General features: G+C 36.8%; 1 protein-coding gene across 1 annotated transcript in view; it reads left to right on the top strand.

Annotated features, from left to right (window-relative positions):
- CFTR (CF transmembrane conductance regulator) overlaps positions 1–26,193 on the top strand; it is a 168,956-nt gene that overhangs the window by 7,664 nt on the left and 135,099 nt on the right. Inside the window, exons 2-3 of the mRNA XM_032304554.1 lie at positions 21,790–21,900; positions 26,003–26,111. Of these exons, the coding sequence (XP_032160445.1) occupies positions 21,790–21,900; positions 26,003–26,111 (220 nt within the window). The remainder of the gene's footprint in view (positions 1–21,789; positions 21,901–26,002; positions 26,112–26,193) is intronic.

The following is a 26,193-nucleotide window of genomic DNA, read 5'->3' as shown; positions in this document are numbered from 1 at the left end:
AAGAAAGACATGTGGGAGCAGGAGTAGGCTTGGCAATAGATTAGAAGTGGAAGGTGAAGGATAGAGAAGCGTCAAGGATAATGTCTAGATGTTCTGTCTTGGGTAAAGGGGGGATGAAATGTGCTGGGTGAGGAGATTGGGAGAAGGCTTGGGGGTGGGGGATGGAGGTCTAGAGGACCCTCTGCTCCCTTTAAACTTAAAAAAGAAAATGATGTATATGGCTCCAGGCCTGGTAATAAGGCTATTTGAAAATAGTGATTTCCAGATTGAGGTAAGAGAAATTAAAAAGTCTGAAGTGACAGGATTATAAATACTGTCCTCGTGCTGTTCAGTAAAAAGTCCAGAACAGTGTCCAGGGAAGGATTTAGAGTGGCTTCTTGTTTGGCTTTATTGTGCTATGGAGTCACCTCGAGAGTGCCAGGAGTCAACAGCTGTGTTTTAGGGATGGCAGGAGGTAAGATTTACTTAGATATTCTACCCGCCCCCCCAACCCACTGACTCAGGTGGGGTCTGAAGCGCCTCCATCTCACTGAAAGTTCACTTCTTTCAGTGGTTTTTACACATTTGATTTCTAAGATCATAGACATTCAGAGCGGTATGAAAATCGGCTGGCGCTGCAGGTCCTGTCTGCAGTGACTGAGTAAATAAAAGCACACCTACTAGCATGAAATATTTTGTGTTTGTGTTAACAAAAGATTCTCATTACTCTGGAAAAGATCAGGTATCATTGTTTCGTGTTCAAACTTTGAGCCTGTTAAAATACACAGAACTTTCTTAACGCTGCCTACTGAGCTTCTACCCAATGTCATCCCCTCTCTCCCCCCTCTCCCCCAAATGCCTAGTGATTTTCTCGAAGTTCTTAATTTGAAAGAGAGCCCCACAAATTTCATCTTGTACCAGTCAGGTCAGTATGTGAAAATGAAGCTGAAAAGGCAGAATCCCAGATGTCTGACAGCTGTGTTTAGAAGTTCAAGGCCAGAGTTTGGAGGCCAGTGTTGGTTGTGAGAGCAACAAAAGAATAATCTCCTACTGGTGGGGTTTACCAGTCCTACTTCTAGAGGAAGCATCTTGGAGAAACTATATAGGAAGCTCTCTACACATCATGTTTATTTTAAACATTCTTGTAAACTCTGGAAAATAGAGCTAACAAAGCTTCATGTTCTCAACCCAGGTTCATTGCTATACTTTATTATTTATTTATTTATTTATTTATTTAAAGTAGGTTCTATGCCTAATGTGGAGACCAATGCAGGACCCAATGTGGGCCTTGAACTCACAACCCTGAGATGGAGACCTGGGCCAAAATCAAGAGTTAGATACTTAACCAACTAAGTCACCAGGAGCCCCAAGAGCATCGCTATTCTTTAGATTAGAGTTTGGCAAACTTTTCCTGTAAAGGTCCAGATAGTAAATATTTTCAATGCTGTGGGCTATGTGATTTCTGCCATTGTGGAAAAGCAGCCAGAGACAATATGCAAAAGAGTGGGCATGGCTCTGTTCCAATAAAACTTCATTTATGGGCACTGAAATTTGAATTTCATGTAGTTTTCTTCCTTCCTTTTTTTTTTTTTTTTTAAGATTTTATTTATTTATTTATTTATTTGTCAGAGAGAGAGAGAGAGAGTGCGGGCGTGCACAAGCAGGTAGAGTGGCAGGTAGAGGCGGAGTGAGAAGCAGGCTCTTGTCATGCAAGGAGCCCGATGCAGGACTCAATCCCAGGACCCTGGCATCATGACCTGAGCTGAAGGCAGCAATTTAACCAACTGAGCCACCTAGGTGTCCCTCATAGTTTTCACCTATAATTTTCAACAGTTAGACATTAGGTATTTACATAATCAGTCACAATATATTCTTTTTAAAAAAACTCTATTGCAAGAAGTTTCAAAATGTACAGCTTTAAAATTACTTAAAGATCTAGAAAAAGTTTCTAAGGCTCATATATAATTCATATTATTGTTATTCAGTAATTGAGTAATTTTAAAAAGGAAGTGAAACACACAATTTTAAAAGTGAAGCAAAATGGGCTTTCCCGAAGAGGAAAATAGTAGCTTAACAGCTGTTAATTTCTCAGAATAGTTTTTTCTCTTGGGAACCTGTTGATTATTTCTTCTTGACTTCCTGTTTGCCTAAGCACCTTTTAATGGGTCCTTCAAAATAGAAGCTCTTATCCATTTTTTTGGTACTAGGCATCTGTGTGACTCCTTGACCTAGTAGGCCCTTAAGATATGCTTGTTGAAGTGAATAAAACCTGACTAATTCAGTTTATGGATATACTTCTAAAATTTAATTTTTGATGGAAATGTAAAAATTTACTTGTACACATGGACATTAAACTTTGATATTCTGAAGATAAAATGTCTAATTTTGAATAAAAATATTCTTTGTTTTTACCAAATCCATGTGTTCTGAAGTATTACATGAAATAGGAAAATCAGTTTCCTTTATTTTCTTGTGTAATGTATGGCACTTTATAGGAAAATTCCAGCTTAGTAAACTATCATTTTTCTTCAGGAGATCGATGATGACCAGCTTTGCTATAGATAGACTTTTTTCCTGAAGTATTTTATTCTTCAGATCTCATGTTAGTCTTCAGTGTGTCTGACAGTTTAGTTTTAAATCAGGTTATTAAAATGATTATTTCCAAAATGTCTTTCTAAATGTATGTACCACAATTTAGTCTTTTAAAAAGAGGACCTTTAATTCATTTTAGTCTTGGACCTCTGAATACATTTTTCAACAGAATAATAAACAGGCTAATGAATATTTGTTACCAAAAGCATTTCTTTCAACTCAAAGATAGGGTTGACTTCTAAAAACTCATATTAGCTTTTTTCCTACCTCTTTCATCTGATATTTAATAGGGTTACTCTATTTTATCCAGAAAAGTCAATGTATAGCTGGTATATATGCTCTGTGAATGAAAGTACACAACACAAATAAATCCCCCATGGGTTAATTTGATTCTGGAGTCAACTGGGACCAACGTCATTAAAACAATTAGACATTAGGTATTTACATAAATCAGTTAATTGAGAGCATAAAATATAAAAAGAGAAAGAGAGAGGCAAACCAAGAAACAGGCTCTTCACTATTGAAGATAAACTGATGGTTACCCAAGGGGAGGTGGGTGGAGGGATGGGTTAGAAAGGTGATGGAGATTGAGGAGGACACTTGTAATGAACACTGGGTGTTGTATGTAAGTGATGAATCACTGTATTGTACATCTGAAATGAATATTTACACAGTATGTTAACCACCTGGACTTTAAATAAAAACTTTAAAAAGTATATATGTGCCTATAATGAGATCCAAAATTGTATTCACATATTGAAGAATTTATAAACTGATGAAATTAAAGCTCAGAAGTAGCTTTAATCAGAACTAAGTTTTATGTAGTGGAATTTTATTAGAAAGACAATCACCAGGCGCCTGGGTGTCTCAGTGGGTTAAAGTCTCTGCTTTTAGCTCAGGTCATGATCCCAGGGTCCTGGGATCGAGCCCTGTATCTGGCTTTCTGCTCAGCAGGGAGCCTGCTTTCCTTCCTCTCTCTGCCTGCCTCTCTGCCTACTTGTGATCTCTGTCTGTCAAATAAATTAAAAATATATATATATTAAAAAAAGAAAGAAAGGCAATCACTATAAAATGAACTAATTAATGTAAAAGTAATAACTTTGAAATGCCTATGTGATTGTCAAGTCATTCATCCTTGAACACATACATGCATTTATTTAACATAAATATTGAGTGTCTGGTATGTTCCAGGAATATAGTACTTTGAATTAGAACACATCAAAACTTATTATACATTCTAATTATTCTTCTTTTATGTTTGTATTTTTTATATAAAAATTCTCTATGTAAAATTCTATATATAAAACATAAGAAAGAATTTTTATGTTTATATTTTTATTTTTATTTTTTTTATTTTTTATTTTTTTAAAGATTTTATTTATTTACCTGAGAGACAGATTACAAGTAGGCAGAGAGAGAGGAGGAAGTTGGCTCCCCACCGAGCAGAGAGCCCGATGCAGGGCTCTATCCCAGGACCCTGGGATCATGACCTGAGCCGAAGGCAGAGGCTTAACCCACTGAGCCACCCAGGCGCCCCTATGTTTATAATTTTAATGATGCAATTATTTTCCCTTTGGAGCACAGATGTCATCATCTATACATCTTTCCCTTGCCCCATTTAATGAAGGAAACTTAAATATTTTATTGATTTATAAAATCGACTGAATAAAGATCATCTCATAATAAAATTAACTTGAAGTCAACAGTAGAATTCCTTGACAACAAAAATTGATGCATTTTTTAAAATTAAAAAAAATTTTCCTATGAAATAGAAACTTAAGGTGATTACCTTTAGAAATGTATATTGGATTTTTTTTTTTTTTTAAGATTTTATTTGATAGAGTGAGAGAGCACAAGCAAGGGGAAACAGCAGAGGGAGAGAGAGAAGCTGGTGCTTGATGCGGGACTTAGGGCTCATGGCTTGCAGGACCCTGGGATCAGGACCTGAGCCAAAGGTAGATGCTTAACTGACTGAACCACCCCAGGTGCCCCTGTATGTCAGATTTAATCCTTGAACAGAGTGTTTGGATCCCTTGAGGTATTAACTTGGTAATTTGGCAGCCTTTTTGAACTCATGTAAACTTTTGCTGATTCAGTTGTTTTGTTTTGTTTTTTAAAGATTTCATTTATTTATTAGAGGGAGAAAGAGAGAGAATGTGTGCGTGCACAGATGGGCACATGCATGCAGGTTTGGGGGTGGGAGTGGGGGGTGGGGTGTAGCAGAGGGGAAGAGAGAGGGAAAAGGAGAGAATACCAAGCAGACTCTGCACTGAGCACATAACTCAATGTGGGGCTCAGTTTCAGAACGCTGAGATCACAGAGCAAAACTAAGAGTCAGAGGATGCTTAACTGACTGAGCCATCCAAGTGCCCCTGATTCAATTGTTTTTGATGCTATTAAGGGTAGCAACACAACTCATGGCTTTCTCAAGTCACACTCTGTCACGTTAGCCACAATTACTGAAGGACAGAGTCAAATTCTGGGATTAGGAGATATATATAAGTTATTATGAAAAAAAACAATGAGCATCAAATCTGCTGCTTCCGGAAATTTGATCGAAGTTTAGTTATTCTGTTGAAAGGGAAATCTAACTAGAAACGAGATAAAGAAATTCTTAAGCAGAATACATGTGCTCTGAAAATTAGGAGCCTCTTCATAATTAACAGTATTTGTATAGCTTTAGGGAAGTGCTTATCAGACTGCCCTGCCAAATACCTGCTTTAAAAAATATTGACATATTATTAAATGGATTATTAATTAAATTAATTATCAATTAAGAAAACTTAAATTAAGATAGAAATACCATATCAAATATGCAGATTCCTAGATCTCACTCTGTCCTTACTAAGTCACAATCTCTGGGAAAGGGCAATCACATTTTTCTCAACATTCTAGGTGATTCTTCTTGTCTACTAAAATCTGGAACCCTTAGGTCAGTCTTTTTTTTTTTTTTTAAAGATTTTATTTATTTATTTGAGAGAGAGAGACAGTGAGAGAGAGCATGAGCGAGGAGAAGGTCAGAGGGAGAAGCAGACTCCCTACGGAGCTGGGAGCCCGATGCGGGACTCGATCCCGGGACTCCGGGATCATGACTTGAGCCGAAGGCAGTCGTCCAACCAACTGAGCCACCCAGGCATCCCTGGAACCCTTAGGTCAGTCTTAAGAAACTGTTTAAATGGCCTCACTACTGCTTCTCAATCTTAGTAAAAGATTGGAAAACTATAGATTTGAGGACAAACAACGGGATTCTACCACATAATCATAAAAAATGAGGGATATGGAGGTGATTCTATCTTCTCTCAGCTCCAAGAAACTTCTCTCTCCCAACATTCCTCTTTTCCAACCTTAGCATCCAAGGGAAGAGGATTTCGAATTTATTCACATTTTTTCAGCAAATTAACAACAGAAACATAGATACAGTTTAATGTGCCACAGAATTCAAAATTTCCTCTCACATAGTTATTGCGAGATCTGTACTCTGGTCTCCCATTACCTCCTAACCTATTTCTAAGCACTTTCAATGTACCAGGGATTGTCTATATTACCTCGGGGAATTCTTCAATTCCAAACAGATTCTACATCTAAGAAATATGTGGTTTAGAAAGATTATGAAGAGTTTATACAAGGTCACCCAGCTCATTACTGTGAAATCAAGATGTGTATTTATATTGGTCTAAATCCAGAGCTCTGGATTTACTGCTCTTAACTAGTACAACACACTATCCAAAAGCCTAGAATGGAGTTGGTGAATTTAATAATTTCACTTCATTCTTATATAGATTTTCTTAATTTTCTTGCCTCTGAAATTTATTATTTTTGATATAAGCTTTATAAATAATGTCATTTAAATAAGGCATTTGACTCTATTCTTCTTGGAAGTTCCAGAAACATGCCTTCCCAGTAGGTCCATGTGACAAGCTGCTTGGAGTTTGGGGCTTGGGGGATGAAGATGAGAGGATGGGGAGGAGTGAAAGGGCATTGTCTTATCTTGGGTTAATGGTGTCTTCAAAATTCTAAAGGTCCAGTTGGAGAATGAAAGATGTGATCAGCCAAAAAGCATGCCGCTAGCCAACCATTATCACATGGGAACACCTCAGTTCTATAAAACCAGACCGCACTTCTTATGCTGGTTTGTTCCATCCAGGGACTAGCCATCACCCTTCATTGTTTTTGTTTTCCAAATCCACCTGCCTGTCATTTTCCACTTCATCACACCTGCTACTCCAGGCTTCCTGGCGTGTTTTGCTTCCACTCTTCACATTAACAACTTCAGCCCTCACCTGCATCCCCAGTTCAGTCAGTTCAGTGTTCCCCTCCTTGGAGTCCAGCTGTGATCACCAAGTCCTAGATGTTCAGCATTTTTGTCTTTTGTTTCTCTCTGTGTACTCTTATTCTGTTTCTTTGGATTGAAGGAAGAGGCAGAGAGATCTGTCAGATGGTTCTTCAGTATGATGTTTGACACTTTGTTTTAAGTAAGTGTCAGATTTTCCTACTTGTGGTGGTTTTCACAATTTTTTTTAAAAAAACAATAGGTTCATAAATGAATCCCAGCTTGCAAATGGAATCTCTCATGAAACTGCAATATATGCAAATAAAAGTGACAATGTAAGACAACAACTCTTCCATTAACACAAAGATACAGTTAATTTCTTGCTCCCAAATAAAGGTTGAAATGATTCTATAACATTTATGCATTATTTTCTTGGTCCCATATGTTTGCCTTATGCCCAATGTTTCTGAAATTGAGATGCCTCTTACAACTGATGTCAAAGGAAACTTGTCAGCCATCAGGCCCAGGAAGGAATTATAATATGGAAACTTAGCAATATATTGAAGGTATATATTCCTGTGGCCTCGGTTGAAGTATTTGTACTGGTTGCACCTCACAAGGTTGACTTTTAACTTAAATTAAGTTTCTTGCTTGTAGTTTCTTGAGAAAAATTACTCTGTTTAGTTTTGAAAGGAACAGTTAATATTATTATGAAGTTTGTCAGCCCAGACTCTATAATTAAAGTTGAAGTTGCCCAACCTCAGCACTTCACTGTGCCTCAAAATTATCTTGCCTGTCCTACAGGAGGCTCTGTTACAAATGCAACTTGTCACTGTAACCCTCTTCATAGCTGTGAGTAGCCAAGAGTGAGTCAAAAGAATATTTTTGATCTGAATGTGAAGAAGCCTTAGAATAAAACTTAGATTATGATAATAAATAGGAAGGGATAGGTAATTGCCTGAGTAAGTGTATAATATTGAAAATTTATTTTAAAAAGGATTTTTAATGTAGTAATTCTTTTTGGAAAGGCTAGTACTAAATTGATGGTGAGTTTTATAATCAGTTTCACTGTATTGGGGTATAAACATGATAAAGTATTGTAAAACCATGATGATACCTAATGTGGCTTGTTAGTATTCCCTGGAGATTGCACAATTCTGTTAGTGCTTGTGTGAACAGGAATGCAGAGATATGGTGGGCTTGGCCCACCTGAGCTTGGCCCACGTACATCCATAGTGACACGCTCACTTCTGAAGTGTGAAAATAACCAATGACAGATGATAATATTTAAAATATGTGCAAAAAGATGTCCTTCCTTCCAGAGTGGACACTGAATGAGTTGGCCTGACTGTCCATGAACACATTTGGATGAATCCAGTAGGCTAAAATTTTCATAAATGTTTTAGTGTGATGTTTTTAATTCCTATTTTTAAAATAGTTGAACATGCTTAAAAACATTGACACCTCAAATCAACAGTTCATGAGCTCCTTGAAGTATTTCTGGGGACTACCAGATGGTGGGGCCCACAGTTTGAAGATCACAGAGCTAGTGTTCCCTCCTGTGATTGTTGTTTTTGACCTTCTCTTGAGTTTCTTAGTTCACCCACTCCATACTTAGATAAAATAATCTCACATTCTACCTTGTGTCTAATCCTTATTGTCAACTCTTAGGTGGCAATATTTAGTGGAAGAAGATGTACTTTGGAGTCAGACAAACCTGGCTGGAATCCTTACTTTGTAACTTATTAACAGTGTGATCTTGGGCAATTTACTTATCTTCTGATGATGATATTATGCTCGTCAGTACAATCACTTGTCCTCATTTAACACAGCTCAGCATTCATATGATATCTAATATTCATTGAGTGTTTACTGTATCTATTAGTCAGGGTCAGAGATCTCAGAGAGACAGACCAATAGGATATACATTCATATATACATATGATTTATTCTAAGAATTGGCTTAGGTGATTATGAAGACTGGCTAGTGCAAAATCTGCAGGGTGGGCTGTTAAACTGGAGACCTAGGAGAGCTGATGTTCCCAGGTTATTCTGAAGTCAGAATAAGAAGGCAATTCTCTTTTGCTTTGGGTGGCCAGCCTTTTGTTCTGTTCAGGCCTTCAACTTACTATATGAGACCCACCAACATTCTAGAGGGCAATCTGCTTTACCCAGAGTTCACAATTTAAATATAAATCTTATTCAAAAACACCCTCTAAGTTAACACATGAAATTAAGTACTGTCCATATATTAAATCACAGCAAGTAATGCTAGACAGGGAGTGCATCTTTGATAAGTGGTAAAGACTGCCATCAGCATGATTATTATAATTAATCCTTATTCATCTTCACTGCCAGGCTTTAAGAAAATACCTTTCTTCTCTAAGTTTAACCCTTCTCTTTTGTGAATGAGGCTCAGTGAATTCTCTAAATTATGGAGGTTGCATTCTCCCAAATGCTCCTACCTGATTCCACATCTGCACCCTGTGCTTTGCCATTGGCTTTTATCTCCAACTTTTAACCTTATCTTAAAACCTCCGAGTATCTATCACCTTTGTTCATTTGTCCCTTTGCATACACTGTTCTAACATTGAGTTTTTCTGTTCCTGGGGGCCAGGGTATTAGTTTGTTAGAGCTGCTACAACAAGGCACCAAAAACTGGGCGGTTTAAACCACAGACATTTATTGTTTTACAATTCTAAATTTGAAAAGTCCAAGATCAAGTTGTCAGCAAGTTTGGTTTCTTCTGAGGCTCTGAAGGGGAATCTGTGCTGTGCTTCTCCCCGAGCTTCTGGTGATTGGCTGGCACTCTTGGCATTCTCGAACTTGAAGAGGCCTCACTTTGACCTGTGCCCTCATCTTCATGTGGCATTCTATCAGTGTCTCTGTCTCTGTGTTCAAATCTCACTTTTTAAAATAAGGGCACCATTTGTATTGGGTCAGGGCCCACTCTGCATGAACTCATTTTAACATGATCACCTCTGTAAAGATCCTATCACCAAATAAGGCCACATTTTGAGATATTGAGAGGTAGGATTCCAACATATCTTTTTTGGGGGGAATATAATTCAATTCCCAATAGTAACAGTGGTCAGAACAGAATGAAATAGAGAAGGAATTTGAAACTGTAAAATATAATACACATAAGGAGTTACACTTGTTTATGAATCTTTTAAAAAGTTATATGTATTTCATCTTTCATGTACAGAAATGACATGGAGATAATGGAGAAAATGGAGAAGATGACATGATTATCAAGGAGGGTAGAATAAAAAGGACAATTTGCTCCTAGTAGAGTGAAGAATTACTTTCCATTTATGAAACTTTGGTACATCTCCATTAAGAATAAACAGAATGAAGGTCACTTAGTTGGAGGAATGTTTGGTAATGAAAGGTGTTAGAGGAGAATTAAATAATTTGGGCTAGAATTTTTAAGATTATTGGCTTAGGTTATAACTCAGAAATCTTTTTCAAGAATGGTCACTAAGCCAGCCCTAACATTTGAGTGTATATCATATGAGGATATAGACCACTTGACATTTGCATTGCATTTACCATACACTTTAAAAATGTGTTGACCTTGTTTTTGGCTTTTAATTCATTTGTTGTTTATTTTAATTTGTTTGTTTCTTGTTTTGTTTGTTTGTTTCTTGTTTTAAGATTTTATTTATTTATTTGACAAACAGATCATAAGTAGATAGGCAGAGAGTCAGGCAGAGAGAGATGGGGAAGCAGGCTCCCCACCGAATGGAAAGCCCGATGTGGGGCTTGATCCCAGGACTCTGAAATCATGACCTAAGCCAAGGGCAGAGGCTTAAACCACTGAGCCACCCAGACAGGCCCTTTTAATACATTTGAACAGATGTATTGGCTGAACAGCACTTATTTGCAGTCATATCAGTGTCCTCAGATGGGCTATAAGCATCCCATCTTTGAGTAATTAGTTAATACATTAACTTATTCTATTTGTTGTTGTCCTAAATACTGAAGAGGAAAACGGAGATATAAAGATTTATATGAGACTTACATTGTTCAAGAAGTCTGTCTTATAAGGAAAATAAACTAGCAAACACAGTATAAAGTAACATTAATTTAACAATTTTGAAAATAATTATTGAAAGTTATGCACTGTATGATAGGTGGAGGGGATACAGCAGAAAAAGAGAAAATCTATAAGGTCTTTGCCCTCATGGAGCTGACAGTGCAGTGTGTTTGGAGACTGGGGATTTTAGACAAGTAAACAGACAATTTGTGGTTACAGCTCAGGTGGAGGAAGTACAGGCAAGAATAGAGCACGCAGGAAGAAATGTAAACCTGGACAGCAGAAAGGCTCATGCATACATAATATATGTGAAACTATTTCAGTGCATTTGAATTTTCTTGGAAATAGAGGTCAGATTTTATTTCAAGGAATTTATTAATTTTTCTTCAGGGTAAGCTGGCACCTAGGTTGGTATTAGAATAAGACCAGAAAAATGCCCTGTTAGGTGATGAGAGTAGGAGAATCCTTTCAAAAATTCAGAGCCCCCTTATTACCAATGGTTTCATCCATTGGGAACCCCTGCAGAGTTCAAAAGGAAGAGAATCTGGCTCGGTATTTCCTTGAAAGTTCATTTTCCTCAAGTGCATGTGGAAGCAAGAGATCATGACATTTTAAGATCACAGTAATTCCTAAATGCCTATAAAATGAGTTTCTCTAAACTATCATGATTTGTTTTATGATTTGTTTTCAGTGACCTGATTGGAAAGGTGACCATTTTGTACTCTTAACTTGCTTATTAGGATTAGTTAATAATTCAGGCATCTATTATTGTGTGTTTTACTATTGGGGAGAGAAAAGCTACGCATGGTGTTGACCTTTATTTACCTGTATGTTTCTTATATGATAAAAGATGTAAATATTAAGCGAAGGGGATTTAAAGTAAGACTCTTAGAGTAGAGTTTTATTTCCTTGGTCATCCTTGATCCACTGGCTGTCTCCATGCCTTGCCTGTGTCAGGCTCCTTTATTTTTGGGATTCACAGTGAAGCAAGGGTGAGGTTATAGCCACCTCTCCTCCTCCCTGAACCTCTCAGGAGTTTGATCGTCAGTGTCTTCTGCCTGCCTCCCCACAGGAATATCAAGGCTCTAAGAAAATGAGAAATAGCATTAGCATTGCTCCACAACCTTAGGAACGGGATCTAAAATTTAACTCTTGAGTTATGCAATGTGTCACCAAAGGGAGAAGACATAGAGAGGATGCTAAATTGACTTTCAGTGCTATAATTTGCAATGATATTTGAAATAGCAATAGAAGCATAAAATAGGTTAAAATGTTACTGATAACCAAATTCCACATATAGTTTGAAGATGGGAAATCATCTGAAGCTGGGAAGTCTGAATCCATTGCCATGGTCCTCTTTGAACCATTCTGAGAAGTAATCATGAGTAACAGAGAGCAGACAGCATAAATAAATTAAGGTGAAGAAAAGGTTAAGATAAATGAGAAAAAAATCTAAAATGTGACTGACCATTTATCTGGCTAGATGATTTCAAGCAGAACCCTCAAGACCAACTTTATCCTGACTGAATTTAAAAAATCATCAACTTTGTTTTCCTGACGCAGCATGTATCAGTATTACCATGGGAGTATTATTTCCAAGGTGGCCTCTAACCTCCATTTTATCATTTCATCTTTCAAGCAAAATAAACAAATGAGTGAGCATCAGAATAAACAGTGTTGGGTTGGAATCACACTGTATTTTTATTTTATTTTTTATTTTTGGGAAAGGTTTTGTCAAGGCAATGAGTAGAAAGTCTATCTCAGAGAGGATTTAATAAGTAGTGATACTTGTTGTATAGAGAGGTATCATTAAATGATTTGGATGTTAAAGGTCATGAGAGTTAGCTTCTGCTTTGCCTGTGGTGGCTTATACCAAATACACCTCAGAGCTTCTCAGAGGATTACTGTCCCCAGGAGAGGCTTATCATCTCCACACTGTGAGAAACATTTTAACAGGGAAAAATTAAGTACCTTTGATTCCAGATGTTGAGTTAACTCTAGAATGAAAACCAGGCCTTAGAAAGGATGTGGATATTTTATTGCTGAAGAATGAATGCAGAAGTCCATCAAAGACTGTTTACTTTGGGTCGTAGTCATGGGGTCCAACCAACGAAGAGCTTCCATAAAGGATTCAGGGTTTTACAAAAAGGGAGGGAATACCAGGTAAATGGGATAGTTATAAAATAAATACCAGCAAAGTTAAATCAATATATCATGTGGTTGATATCCTTAATATATCATTCCTGTGAAGTAGGTTTTGTTCCTACCCCAGAGAGAAGAAGAGACAGGACTTGTTTTCCTTCTTTGCCTCTCAGCTCGCACTGAGCATGCTTGGAACCATTGCCCCACTCTGTTCTCCAGAATGCAGTTGTCTAAAATAACAATAAGAGTGGTGAGGTTCTGACAGTAACACAGGTTTCTCTCTGTAAGCTTTCACAAATGCCAGCCAGTAACCCAGTGGCATTTCTACCGTAAAATCTTAAGGCCAATCCATTTCCCCGCTTCCTTATTTTCTTGGTTTCAAATATATTTTTTATTGCCAATGGAAATAAAACCCAGAAATTAGAGAGCGATGGTGTTACTTGTCTTTCTTAGTTGGTAAAGAGCTCCTAAAAGTGAACTTATATAGGACATAGCAATTTTAGCGAGCAGTTCATCATCCTATCTTTCTGGCAGTTGTTCCAGCTATGAAAAATTGTGTGGCTTTTATTGGTGGCTTCCTGCCCAGATAGAATAAAAAGCAAACAAAAATCATGGAATACCACTTGGAGGCTGCTTTTCAAAAGTACATGGGCATAGGCTATAAATCACAATGCTTTGTTTCTTCTCTGTTTTCTTTCAAGGTGGATGGGAATTTTTGTACCCTTGCTTATTGTCTCACTTGCTTGAGTTCCTGAAATCCAGTGAATGAGGTCGAGCTGGTACAAACAGTTTTTCGTCAATGGTACCTATTCCTCGGTTTCTTTACTCTATTATCACTATGGTCACTTTTTCTGTATTTATAGTAGTTTAAGCTATGAAGCACCTTGCTTCTGGGGGCGGGCAGGAAATAAGCTATTTGTACAACTTACAATGCATGTCACAATCCTTAGATCCGTTTACAGAAAGGGTGTTAATCAGTTGCAGTACCTGCCCACGCACTAACCTGTTTGAGTGGACTTAGAGTGTCAAAGTCACCATAATAAGAATTTGCCTTTTGCAAGTTCTAGGGATGAAAAATAAAATGTGGTAAAATTGACAGTCAATTTCTGTGTGCTATTTGTCTTAATACCAGCTTTATTGAGATATAATTCACATGCCAAACCATTTACCCATTTATAATACTCAATTCCATGGTTTTGGCAGATAGTGAAACAATCTCTTATCAGTTTTAGAATGCTTTCGGGGCCTGGGTGGCTCAGTTGTTCAAGCATCTGCCTTCGGCTTGGGTCACAGTCTCAGGATCCTGGGATTGAGTCCCTCATCGGGCTCTCAGTTCAGTGGGGAGTCAGCTTCCTCCTCTCATCTTCTGTCCATGCTCTCCCTCTTTCTTAAATAAGTAATAAAGTCTTAAAAAAATTTTTTTTAGAATACTTTCATGACTCCATACCTGTAAGCAAGCATTCCCTATCCTCTATCCCATCCTAAACAGCTGCTGATTTGCTTTCTATCTCTATAGACTGATGATTCTGGGAATTTCATATGCATGGAATCATGCACTTTTTATGACTGACTTCTTTGACTTAGTGTGATGTTCTCAAGATTCGCCCATGCTGTACTATGTGTCAGTAAATCATTCTTTTTTTTTTTAATCACTGAGTAATATTCTATTTGTAGGAATACCCATTTATCCATTCAACAGTTGATATCTGGATTATTTCTACTTTTTTGCTTATTACAAAAAATGCTGCTGTGAACATTCGTGTTCAAGTTTGGCACAGACGTCTGTTTTCATCTCTCTTGGGCATGTACCAGCAACTAGAATTGCTGGATCATAGGGAAACTTTATGTTTCATATTGTGAGGACATGCCTCAAAGACCTTTTTAAGGTTATTTTTGCAAAGTGCCTATATCATTTTACATTTCCACCACAGGAGATGAAGTTTCTAATTTTCCATGTCTTTTTGGACACTTATTATTACCTCTTTTTTATGATAACCATACTAGCAGGTATAAGGTGGTATCTCATTGTGGTTTTGATTTACATTTCCCCAATGGCTAATGAGTTTGAATATCCTTTCATTTGATTTTTGGGAGAAATATCTATTCAGATCCTTTGCCCCTGACTAAATTGAGTTGTCTTACTATTATGAGAGTCCCTAAATACTAGAGATAAAACTCTTTATCACATGTATGATATGCAAACATTTTCTCCCATTCTTTGGGTTATTTTTCCACTTTCTTGACAGTGTCCTTTAAAGCTTAAAAATGTTTAATTTTTTTTAATTGGTCCTAATATGGCACATTTGATATAAGTATCACAGTCTTATTTTTTAATTCTAACTCTTCTGTGGACAAATTATTTAAGCTCCCTCAGGCTCATTTATCTGAAAGAGGGAGATACTGCTAGGACTTATGAATTGTTGTGGAGGGTCAAATGAAATAATATATATGAAATCCCTAGCATTTTGCAGGGTTGTGGTAAAACTCTATTAATGTTAGCTGTTACTATTATACTCCCAGTAATAATAAACTCTAGTGCTCTGAGAATTAAATTGAAGCCAAGCATTTTCTTACATGAAGAAGTACTTAAGAAGGTACATTTGTACTGCTTTATAGACAACATTGCATTTGGCCTCCATGAAAACCAGGTAAAGTAGTCATAGTACTTGTTCTTTCCATCAGGAGCTGCAGCTGAGAGATCCAGAACATTTTCCAAGATCATGTGACTGAAAAATGCTAGAGACAGGGGGAGAACCTGGAGTGGTCTTTTTTCCTTAAAATCACAAATTCAGTTTCTTCAGTAAAAGATTTATGGTAGGAGTCAAGTGACTGGTTTTTTGTAGTCTTCATGTTGAGGTAGTACCTCATACAATCATATCAGGGAAAAAACTTATTTTGTGAGAAATTAGCACTGATAGTAAACATTATGTAAGAATCATGGAGTTAGAACACATTTGACTAGAGGGGCGCCTGGGTGGCTCAGTCAGTTAAGAGTCCGCCTTTGGCTCAGGCTGTGATCCCGGGGTCCTGGGATTGAGCCCTGCTATCAGACTACTTGCTTCTCTCTCTGATTCCCCCTGCCTATGCTTGCTTTCTCTCTGTCTCTCAAATAAATAAAAATTAAAAGCAAACAAACACATTTGACTAGAAAGTTTATATTGGATAGCCATTACAAGTAATGGATTATAACTATATGTTTCTTCCTTAATTAAAAAGAACTTCCTTATTTCCAAAGTTACACATGCTCATAGTTAAACACTGGAGAATATAGATAACCAAAAAAGAAAATATCCTTTCAGACATTTCCTTATATGCATACATTCCTAATATACTTATATTTAGAAGCATCTTATAAAATGGGCAGATATATTTTTCTATTTAATGTTTGGATTCTTTAAGCATGAAGTTAAGTTAATTTATATTAGGATGCCTGTATGGCTATAAATTCTGGACTTCCAGAAGATTTTCAGATTTAGTTCATTGTCTTTTTTTTTAAGCAGCAATTATCTTTTCAGACTGCCTGAAATTCATTGACTACATTTACTGTACTTTTCACTCATCTAGAGAAAGAAAAAGAACTTAATACCGTTTTCCTGGTAAAATTAGATCCTCATAAATAATTAACTCTCAAATGCAAAAATGGCTGATCTTTAGCAAAGCATGTTCTTCCTAAAGGTTTTTGAGCTGACTCAAGTTGCTGTTACTTATAAATTCACCATTTTATGGATAAGCAGCAAACACTGCTTAAACATGTCCTTAATCAGAAAATGACTCCCTGACCTGACCTGCACCTCAGAGCTATTACTTTGGGGTGCACCCTTGAAGCCTGTAAGATTTACACAGGACTTTTGAGAGCCAAATATCACTACTATCTCAAGTGTTATTTTCACTAAAATTCAATGAGAATAATACATCTGACTATGAGATAATGTTGAATCTAAGTTGATAAAACAACTATGACATTTGAAGATTATTTCTTTCTTTCTTTCTTTCTTTTTTTTTTTTTTTTTAAGATTTTACTTATTTATTCGACAGAGAGAGAGACTGCAAGAGAGGGAATACAAGCAGGGGCAGAAGGAGAGGGAGAAGCAGACTCCGGCTTAGCAGGTAGCCCAGCGTAGGGCTGATCCTAGGACCCCAGGACCCCGACCTGTGCCAAAGGCAGACACTAACACCTGAGCCACTCAGGCGCCTCTGAAGTATTATTTCTATGACTTTTTTTCTTTAAATCCTTATAAAGATGAGAATGACTTCTGGTCTCAAATCAATCCTTCCCATCATAGCCATTTATCAAAAACCAAAAACAAACAAACAAAAGAAGCAATTATCCCTCCCCACCAAAAAACCAAAGCAAAATGATAGTGCTTTGCTGCAGAAATTTGAGATTTATTATCACAATGTGGTTTTTTTTTAATTTTTAATTTTTTATAAACATATAATATATTTTTATCCCCAGGGGTACAGGTCTGTGAATCGCCAGGTTTACACACTTCACAGCACTCACCAAAGCACATATCCTCCCCAATGTCCATAACCCCACCCCCTTCTCCCAACCCCCTATTATCACAATGTGTTTAAGTGAATCCCCATCTTTCATCTGTATTGAATTTAGCATTCCCTTCAATTAGAATTATTCAGATTATTTGGGCTAGTTCAAACTCATGGTAAGTAAGTCGGATGATGAGAAAATCTCTGGTATATTTAAATTTGTCTACACAAAATAGTTTAAAGTAATTTCTACTTAATTCCTCAAACATTAATTTTATCATGCAAAAAGGAAAAAGGCTATTAGTCTTTGAGTATATCAATTTGTCAGTATTTGCAAGAAGTGTCATGGAACCAGTGTTTGTTGGATTTGCTCTTTTATTTCATTTGGCCAGTTAAAATGTAAAGTGAAATACTGTGGAAACATGATGGTTTTATAGAGACAAAATCATTTTGAGCTGAAAAGTTCTAACACCTGACCTCAATCTTAAATTCTAGCACATGAAAATGTCAGATGTCTCTGTTGGATTAATAAAGCCAAATGTCAAGTGGAAAAATGATTATGAGCTCTAAATATGTGGTTTTAGGGAGATAGGTTTTGTGAAAATCAAGGCTTTAACAGTGGCTATGATTGAAAAATTATTTTCATTATAAGAAATTACAAGTCACTCTAGGGGCACCTGGGTAGCTCAGTTTTAAGCGTCTGCCTTGGCTCAGGTCACGATTCCGGGTCCTGGGATCGAGCCCCACATCCGGCTCCCCACCTAGTGGGAAGCCTGCCTCTCCTTCTCCCACTCCTCCTGCTTGTGTTCCCTCTCTTGCTGTCTCTCTCTCTTTCAAATAAATAAATACAATCTCAAAGAAAAAAAAAAAGAAATTATAAGTCACTCTGTGCAAAAATTGGAAGTATTATCCTAAGAAATGAAATTTTTAAAAATTTCTTCTATGTGTGTGTTTTTTAAAAATGAAGTGATAATATCTTTCCTCAATAGAACCTGAAGCCTCATAGAGTTAAGTGAATAGAACAGCGTATCCTGGGTACTAGACCCCCCCCTTTTTTTTTTCAAAATTACTTTAGCACTTTTAAGTTATAAAGAACTGTATACCTTAGGGATGTCTGTTACCCCATAGGTAAATATTAGCTAGTTTTGTTAGAAATAGCCAGAATTTTGGAAACTGACACAATTTCTTTCTTTCTTTCTTTCTTTTTTTAATTTCTTTTCAGTGTAACAGTATTCATTGTTTTTGCATCACACCCAGTGCTCCATGCAATACGTGCCCTCCCCTAATACCTACCACCTGGTTCCCCTGCTGACACAATTTCTAAGACCATTTTTTAAGCCCATTGTCACTATATACTGATTGGTTATGAATGAAGAAGGATAAAATTAATTAGAGATGAGAGGAAAAGATGGTGGGAGCAGATTTGAAGAAGAGAAGGACAGGGTGTATTGCTTTTGATTATTCCAGGCATATCTGCTTTGCTTCATGAACCACCTGACGTTCATTGATCCCCAAAGAAAGAAATATGGAAGTAGCAATCCTGACCAGGCATTCCTATATTCTATCCAAGTATGTTTAATCTACTCGGGATTATTCAAAAGGAGTGGTGGCTGGAGTTTTACAGTGCCTAATCTTTCATAAAGTGTCTAAAGGTGTAGATATCTGGGGAAGTTTTTGTTTTGTCTTTTTTTTTATATTTCTAAGATTAGCTTGAGTCAGGCATGGAGAACTCATTGGAGCAGAAATTTCATTCAGGGTTACCAGTTTAACCTAACAGGATACATTTTTGTTTTCTCTACGGTAAGTCTGGTGATTGCTAGGCTGCCTAAAGTCAATTGATTTTAGTTCTCATAATTCACTTTAAGCCAAGTTTCTATTTCAGAATACAAATACAGGTTTACTGTGGTAAACCTATCAGGAAACACTAAATTTTATTAATAATTGTAAATGGCTAACTTAAGTTTTAATACTACTGGGTATGTTTGGTTTGATAATGCTGGGCTATGGAACTCTGATAATCAAACCTAGATATCAAGGTGTAATATACATATTAAAATGGGCACAAATTACACAGGAAGTTTTTGATAGAGGCAGCCAACAAAGTGTATTACTTTTTTTTTTAAAGATTTTATTTATTTATTTGACAGACAGAGATCACAAGTAGATAGAGAGGCAGGCAGAGAGAGAGAGAGAGGGAAGCAGGCTCCCTGCTGAGCAGAGAGCCCGATGCGGGGCTTGATCCCAGGACTCTGAGATCATGACCTGAGCCGAAGGCAGCGGCTTAACCCACTGAGCCACCCAGGTGCCCCAAAGTGTATTACTTTAAAATGAGCTTGAAACTCATTTATGGGAGTGATCATCACATCTTAGATATGGACCAAAAGATGTATGTTTATATATTTTCTAAAGAGATGAAAAGATTTATTTTTTAATTTCCTGCTAATGTCTTATGGTATTTGGAATTTATAGATAGTAAAATTCTGTTTACTTGTAAATTTGGTATATTTCAATAATCTCAAACATACTGAACATGCAATATTTGTTAATAGATAGAGTATATTTTTCTTTTTACTAGATCTTCTATAGATCCCTTCCTTTCTGTCTTCAATGCCATTACCCTTGTCTCAAGTCTTTCAGCTATCTGGTAGTCATGATCTTCTGCCATTGGCCTTTTCTGGCTGAGCAGATTGTTAAATTTTTAGGAAGTCTGTGAGCTAAGTTGTTAAGTTGTTAAGTACAATAAGTATTAAAAATTGGGTGATATAAACTTACACTTATATTAAAACAAATGTAATAAAAACTCAAAAATTGTTACTGCCTATTTTACTACTATCTGTGCCATTGAGGTTATTTACCTTCATTGTAGCTGAAAGGTGAACATACTATATAATAATATGCAACTGTGTATCTCTTCCAAACTCTATGTTCAATGACTTCACATTTGGTAGTTTGAAACTGTTTAGAGTGGGAGTATTTACACCACAGAATTTGGCAAATGACTTAAGTTTCTTTTTTTTTTTCTCCTGGAGAAGGGCTGGTTGAAGATTTGCCTGAGTACCACCCCACTCCCTGCAGTCTGCCAGCTTTTAGTCTTCCTGTGTCTAGGCTCTTTATCTCTTTGGAGATTGTTTTGTCTTATCCATACTAGTTAGAAACAATATACTTAAAAATAATGGAAAGAAAAGAACCAGGGTATCCCGTCTCATACTGACCATACTAGCTTCACTAGTTTCCATCATAAATTGTTCTTTATTAGAGGTATAGAGGGCAAGTGTGTTGTGGCTGCTGTGGGATGAGGAGACAGAATGTAAAGTCATGATCCCCACCCTCAAGTAATGATTCAGGAGAGATAATTAGGTTAACAAACCAGTACAAACTATTCATTAATCCTTCAGCTATAGTCAGTTCATTTAATAAATAACTTGTTGCTGAGGACCATGTACTACAAGAACAACATTGTGTAGGGATATTGATTGAGAGTCCATTCTGTCATCATTCATAGATCATTTTCTCCTTAAAATGATAGAGACTGGATTCAGCCCTTATAAACTCCTAGTATCTTGTTATTTGGGGCAACTTTTAAAAAAAAAGATTATTTATTTGAGAAAGTGTTCAGTGGGGAGAGGTGCAGGGAGAGGGAGAGGGAAACTTAAACAGATTCCATGCCGAGTGCAGCAACTGATTCGGGGCTTGATCTCAGGACCATGAGAACAGACCTGAACCAAAACCAAGAGTCAGACACTTAACCAACTGAGCCACCCAGGCAGTTTTTGTTTGTTTGTTTGTAAGACTACTTTTTTTTTTTTAAGATTTTATTTATTTATTTGACAGAGAGATCACAAGTAGGCAGAGAGGCAGGCAGAGAGAGAGAGAGAGGAGGAAGTGAGAGCCCGACATGGGACTCGATCCCAGGACCCTGAGATCATGACCTGAGCTGAAGGCAGCGGCTTAACCCACTGAGCCACCCAGGCGCCCCTATAAGACTACTTTTAATATAGAATGTGTAGTGGCTTGTTTTTTTCCTCTGGGAAGGAGTCTACTATCATTCCTGCTACTTTCTCTCAATCCCATTAGTTCAGAGGTATTGGTGTTTTATACAGATGTGTTCTATAAGAGATGATACACTGGTATTTTTATACGTTGGATTGTTTATTCTCATATTTATGCATCCACCATTTCCCATCTGCCAGAAGATTTAAAACAGTGTCAGATTCCAAATATATATTGGAGACCAAATCAAGTGAATATTTACATCTGTCCCATCTCTTTGTTTTAGCTGGACCAGACCAATTTTGACGAAAGGGTATAGACAGCGCCTGGAATTATCAGACATATATCAAATCCCTTCTGCTGATTCTGCTGACAATCTCTCTGAAAAATTGGAAAGGTATGTTCATGCACAATGTTCATTAGTTGAAGGGAGGAATTAACACTGTTAATCATTTATATTATTAATACTCTATTTAGATGATGGAGAACTAACTTATTAGATGGCTTAAATCTCAAAATGGTGTCTTTAAAATAAGAGCATCTTAATTTCTTGCTGAAGTGTTGATCAATTAAAAATTAAACAATGAGGGGCGCCTGGGTGGCTCAGTGGGTTAAGCTGCTGCCTTCGGCTCGGGTCATGATCTCAGGGTCCTGGGATCAAGTCCCGCATCGGGCTCTCTGTTCTGCAGAGGGCCTGCTTCCCTTCCCCTCTCTCTGCCTGCCTCTCTGCCTACTGTGATCTCTCTCTGTCAAATAAATAAATAAAATCTTAAAAAAAATTAAACAATGAAAGTTTGAAGAATTAACCATTTTCCTGGCAAATGACTTTTTTCTGAAATAATTCTGAAGTGTTATTTGTCTTTAAAGAACATGAAATGGATATTGTAAAGACTGAAGTAGCATCTTTATGAAGCAAATTGGTATGTTTGCCTCCAAAATCTTAATTTGTGAATACGAATACGTATACTTGCAAATCCCAAGTTAATGGCTATTGGATATAAAAAAATGTAAATATTTCATATTTTTGAGTACATATTAAATGATAGGTATAGTATTTCCTCTCAGCTCTTGGAAGAAAGCATTGCTACCTCCATCTTGCAGAGAGCAAACTGAGACTCAGAGAGAGAGGTGATGGAATTTTCCATCTAACCCCTCACAGTACCACGATTCTAACACAGATCTACACTTACCGCCTCTTCGTGTTCAGTGCTTCCCATCGTAGGCAAGTTCTCAGAGTTCCCTTTTCTAGGTATTGGTTAGAACCCTTTTGAGTGCCAGTGACAGAATCCAATAACTAGCTTAAATAAATAGAAGGAATTTGATGGCTCCTGTACCTACTTGTGTGAGGGGCGTAGGCAGAAACCTGGCCTTAGGGACTCAGTGGAACCAGAGAGTCTGATGCTACTTGGTGGCATTTGCTTGTGTGGTTTATTATTTCGGATTTCTCTGTGCAGCAGGTCCTTAGAACTCTGCTCATTTCTCTACAAACCACAGAAAAAAGAGACCTTTCTCCTTGGCCAAATGTGAAAAATCCCAGAGACTCTAGGGTCACACACTCATTCCTTAGACCAAAGGGGGAAAAAAAAAGAAACAAAAAGAAAAACTACTATAGGACCCAAAATTAAAAAAAAAAGTTGAGACTTGTAATTTGTTTACCTTATTTACAATCAACTCATTTTCCTTAAAAAAATATTTTCAAGGCAAAGTAAGACCTTCAGTCTTATTTTTCTTAATTTTATTCAAAGAATTAGGCTAGTGGGAATAATAGATTCATATTTCCAAGATCAAGGCCCTATTTCTATTACCGAGGACTTAGTGTGTGGAAATGCCATGAAAGCAAGGATATTTTGGTTGGTTTGGTTTGGTTTAGTTTGGTTTAGAATGGGTCTGGCATATAGTAGATGCTCAATAAATATTTGTTGAATGAATGATAATTGAATGTGAAATGACTAGCATTATGTGAAACCTGTAATATTGTTACAGAGATAAGATATATAAATATAATACATTGTAGGTATATCAGCAAGTTCACAATGAAACAGTAGATATTGAATACCTAAGTTCTGAATGGCTGCTGAGGGAGAGATTAATCAGAGCAGGGGTAGGTTAATAAAAGACTGTGTACTCCAGATAAACTTTTATTTATGGCCAAATAGAGGATACCAGAATTTGTAGGATTATCTGGCCTAAGACTTTTTTCTCCTGTTTTTATTATATCTCCCATATCAATTCAATTAAAAATATACTTATTTTTTTAATTCAACAACTCTGTGCCAGCATAAGTCCTTAAGTTCTGTCTTTCTTACTTTTGTCTTTATTTTGTATCTGTTTTAACCCTATGCACTTCTTTTCTTAAAAAATTTTTTTATTATAATAAAAAATTTTAAAAGTAAAATTATTATTTAGAATTTATGTAAACATTTTGGAAGACTGACATACCATTTCTAGTACTTTGTGCCTCTGCATCCTTAGAAGTGACCTTGGCCTTCCATATCATAACTGCCTTGTGACAAAGGTCCTTGGTGGTCACCACTTTGTTGAGGCCCACTGGGCCACTGGGCTCTGTGGTATTGACCCCTTTACATCATCCCTTTGTGTAACCTGCTCATCTGTTCCATGAAAAGCTACAAAACTGGTAAGTATAGAGCTTCTTCCTTTGTAATTTAACTCTCAGTGTTTGGGATTCTTACTGTGTCTCTCATGGTGCTGAGGAAACCACATCACTTCCTCTTCCTGCTCATTCCCTCTCTCAGGCTATCCATTGTTCAACTCCCTCCCATTAAAATAAATTCTCCCACCTGGCCTTTCCCTCAGGTTGCTGCCTCAATCTTTTTCTTCCCCCTCCCTTGTTTAATAGCTGTTATTTCTCTGCTCTCCTGATCTCTCCATTTCTTCACCTTACTTTTATACCTCAGTTCCTTGAAATATGGTTTCCATGTCTGCTGTGTTGCTAAAATGATATTGACCAGGGTCACCAGAAGTCCCTTAATGTCAAATAAAATGGACTCTTTCCTACGTGACTTCATGTTGACTACTTCTTCCCCTTGAAACCATTTCTTTGGTGTATGTACCACCTCTCTTTCTAGACTTTCTCATCTCACTCATTCTTCCTTTAAAAGAGAGGTTGAATCTGCCTCCATACTTAGCTACTTACCCTGTTGTGAGTCATTGAATGATATGGATGGGAACAAGTCCTGTGTATTAGTGAAAGAGTGAAGTGGATAGATGGGAGAGGGTGATTAGGCATTGTAGACAGTAAGTTTCTTGGGGCAGCCAGAGTCTGTGCACAGAGACTGCCATGTTGCTGTCACATGCCACTTGTTCCCGTGTTCTTCCTTTGGTGTAACTTAAAACCACTTCTGATAATCATAGAGGAATAGTAATGGAAATAGCTCTTAGTGAAATGCAAAACCTTCACTTGTTATTGCCTGTGAAATTTTCATCTCTGTACAGTTTAGTAATGAAGGCCAGGGTAACATTTAGAGATATATTTTAACCATTTGGGAAGAGAAAGAGCCTTCATTAACAGATAGAAGTGGCTATAATGTAAATATAATCCATTGATGAACTTTTGGGTTTTATTTATTTTATTTATTTTTTTTTAAAGATTTTATTTATTTATTTGACAGATAGAGATCACAAGTAGGCAGAGAGGCAGGCAGAGAGATAGAGAGGGAAGCAGGCTCCCCAACGAGTGGAGAGTCCAACATGGGGCTCGATTCCAGGACCCTGGGATCATGACCTGAGCAGAAGGCAGAGGCTTTACCCCACTGAGCCACCCAGGTGCCCCAAACTTTCAGTTTTTAAAAGAAAACGTATTTGATACTACAATTCTTTCAGACTATATGGTGTCTTTTCCTACCAGAAAATATAGAATGTGATTCTGTTCTAATTTTCTAGAGACTTTTTACTCTAATAAATGACTTCAATAGTTGAAAATGAAGTTTGACAGTATTTTTTTTTTACCCTTACATTTAATAACAGCCATTTAGACAAGTTTTTCTAATATTTAGTAACAGAAAAATCTACCTGGCTCTTTATGTTGAGGTTTTGGTTTTTTTTTTTTTTTTTTTACTTTTAAATTTTGTAAAATCTACTAAAGTTTTAAGCAAGTAAAGATCAAAAGGTGAAGGGGGAAAAAGTTAAATTTTTGTTTATTTTTCACTTTGTCCCAAGGACAGTAATGTATATTTTTAAGAGTTGTACTTTGTTTGTCCACCTATTGCATTGCTCTTAAGCAAGAATCTTTCTTTAATACATAAAATCTGACCTTGTCATGGAGTCAACTCCCTGAAAATTGATATATGGAGAAGCATCAAATTCTGCAAGATACCTGACTGACTGTTGGTGTTGGAAGGTCTCCACATGTTTTTGTCTCTCCAGTCACTTGGGTTAATCTCTTGGATGTCCTTCTGAGACTAAAACTATGTTAAGGGAAATAGAACAACTCAAATATTTGTACATGCAACTTATTGGTCCTGTTTTTCATTCTTTTGCAGAGAATGGGACAGAGAACTGGCATCAAAGAAAAACCCCAAACTCATTAATGCCCTTCGGCGATGCTTTTTCTGGAGATTTATGTTCTATGGAATCATATTATATTTAGGGGTAAGGATCTCATTTGTAAATTTATTATGGATAATAAGTGTATTCATTATTATGATTTTATTAATCTAATGGACTTACATTC

This window comes from Mustela erminea, chromosome 11 (genome assembly GCF_009829155.1).
Source record: "Mustela erminea isolate mMusErm1 chromosome 11, mMusErm1.Pri, whole genome shotgun sequence".
NCBI classification, from domain to species: Eukaryota; Metazoa; Chordata; class Mammalia; order Carnivora; family Mustelidae; genus Mustela; species Mustela erminea.
The sequence above is the reverse complement of the archived record's forward strand: the minus strand, read 5'-3'. Positions and strand labels throughout refer to the sequence as shown.